At 41.6% G+C, this 2,361-nt stretch overlaps 1 protein-coding gene across 1 annotated transcript in view; it reads left to right on the top strand.

Moving 5' to 3' along the window:
- Positions 1–2,361, top strand: part of IL1RL2 (interleukin 1 receptor-like 2) — a 39,351-nt gene that overhangs the window by 19,349 nt on the left and 17,641 nt on the right. Inside the window, exon 4 of the mRNA XM_008591736.1 lies at positions 1,571–1,700. Within this exon, the coding sequence (XP_008589958.1) occupies positions 1,571–1,700 (130 nt within the window). The remainder of the gene's footprint in view (positions 1–1,570; positions 1,701–2,361) is intronic.

Raw genomic sequence — 2,361 nt, 5'->3', positions numbered from 1 at the left:
AAAAAAAAAATCCAGACATACAAAGCACTACTGGAGAGGGAAAAAATTGCTAAGTAGGTCTTCATTCAAAATAAGAATTTCTGTTTATTAAAAGACAACACTAGAGGAATGAAAAGACAAGCCATAGAGTGGAAGAAAATATTTGAAAAAATAAACAAAGGTATTATATCCAGAATCTATGCAAAACTCCTTCAAAGTAATAAGGAAAAGGCAACCTACTAGAAGGACAGACAGATGACTTGGACAGATAGTTCATAACAAAGGCTGTCCCCATGGCCAGGAAAAATGTGAAAAAGTGCTTGCCCAGGTGCAGTCTGAGGAAATGAAAATTAAATTCATAGTGTGATACCACCGTACACATCAGGGTGGGTAAAACAAAACAGACTGGCAGTACCAAGTACTGCTGAGTGTGGAAAGTAACAGGAGCACTTGTGCACGGCCGGTGGAAGTGTAAATTGGTACAACCTCTTTAGGAAACAGTTTGAAGTTGAAAATATGCATAATCTGTCATCTACCAGTGTTACTGGTGGATAGGTTTGCCTACCCATCAAGTATACAGGTATGTATACATGAAATGTGCACACGTGTGCAGACGTGCATGGGAGCATTCACAGGAGCCTTATGCACTCTAGGCAAATGCCAGAAGCAATTCAAGTGTGCATATAGCAGCAGAAGAGATAAATAGCAGTACGTCCCATTATCTGAATGAAGTGTAACTACGTGCAGCAGCGTGGATGAGTCTCACGAACTGCTGAGCAGTGGAAGTAGGAAGGGAGGGGGCGGAGGCTCCCGGGTTCTGGCGATGTTCATCGTCTTGATGGGGCGAAGGTGGTGTAGATGTTTGCTTTATAATAATCCATTAACTTTACACTTATGTTCTATACTTTTCACTATACCTCCTATATTTCACAATAAGTTTTTTAAAATATCACCTTGAATAAATAACCCTCCTTGAAACTTAGGATTTGCTAGGCTCATGGGGAAAACTTGTGAAAAATCTAGATTTATTAAATGTAATTTGTGAATATGTGTGGAGGCGGGATAAGGGTGGAGGGGTCATACTTGATGAAGTAGAAATACTACTGCGCTTGGGATTAGGAACCTAGAGTCCACATCTCACTTCTTCCTCTAATTAATGCGTGATCTTGTATCTGAACTTCAACTTTCTCATCTGTAACATGGGGGTAATACTCCTCCCCTTTTCCTACATTGTAGGATTGTATTGAAGATGTGAAAACTGAAGGAGAAAATGTGCAGAAAATACTTTGTAAACTGTCAAGTTCTTTGCCAATGTTGCTAGGAGTAGAAGTAGTATGTGTTGCCAGGTATTGAGGAAAACACGCATCAGAATCTGGTGATATTTGTCGGCATATGCGAATCCCTTTACAGCAGATTTCCCGGAAGTCCACTTGTCCCTCATGATCTCTGTCCAGGGAGAGAAGAAAAGAGATTAACATTGACCCAGGGGGGTATTTCTGGTAATCAAAAGATAAGCCTCAAAAGCAAAGTGATAACAAATTTGAAAATGTGTAGAATTTTCATGTAATTTTTACGAATTTGGGTTTTACAGGCTCCACCCTTGTCGTGGACTGCAACATAACAGACGCAAGGGACAATACAAATCGACGGTGCTGGACGGTCAATGACACTTTGGTGGATACTTACTACAATGAATCCAAACGAATCAGAGAGGGATTCGAGTAGGTGTTCTGCTTTTCTGGATTCTCTAAAAACTAGCAAGAATTTCTCCATCTAAAATAATTTGGTATTACTACTGCCTTTTTTAGACACTTCTCACTGCCTCCTTATCACTCCCATTGGCTTCATCTTTCAAGGAACTTCTGAAGCCTGTGCATGGCTAGGTGTCTGGTTGAAAGAAGTATGACATGTTCGTGTGATCAGTCCCCCTAAAACCTAGTTGGGGAACAAAACACAAAGTATGCCCCAGAGCAATAAGATCCATTTTTTTCAGCTGCTGCTGAAAACCAGTCCCAATAGCCATCCAGCTATATCTTGAGCCTGGGCCTTCAAGGCTTAGACAGCAAAACAATCACCCACATGAGACTTCTGGGGGAGATAGTGTGTAGTCATTAGCTCAATTTACGGTGGTATAAATTGAGCTGTGGAAAAGAAGACTAACAAAGTCAGAAGGCAGAAGAACTTGTGCTGGCCCTTCCAGTATAGGAAAGTTACTGTACGCAGAGATTGGACAGGGAAGTCTCAGGGCAGCGGAGGGCGTCTGTAGTAACAGAGCCCCCCTTCCTTGTCACTGTCCGGAAGAAAGTGCAAATTTCAACCTCACAATCTACACACGTCAAAGGGCTACTCAGTGAAGTACTCGTAGGATAAAATGATGGCCCA

This window comes from Galeopterus variegatus, unplaced genomic scaffold (assembly GCF_000696425.1).
Source record: "Galeopterus variegatus unplaced genomic scaffold, G_variegatus-3.0.2 Scaffold7234, whole genome shotgun sequence".
Taxonomy (NCBI): Eukaryota; Metazoa; Chordata; class Mammalia; order Dermoptera; family Cynocephalidae; genus Galeopterus; species Galeopterus variegatus.
This window is presented reverse-complemented; position numbering and strand designations above follow the sequence as displayed.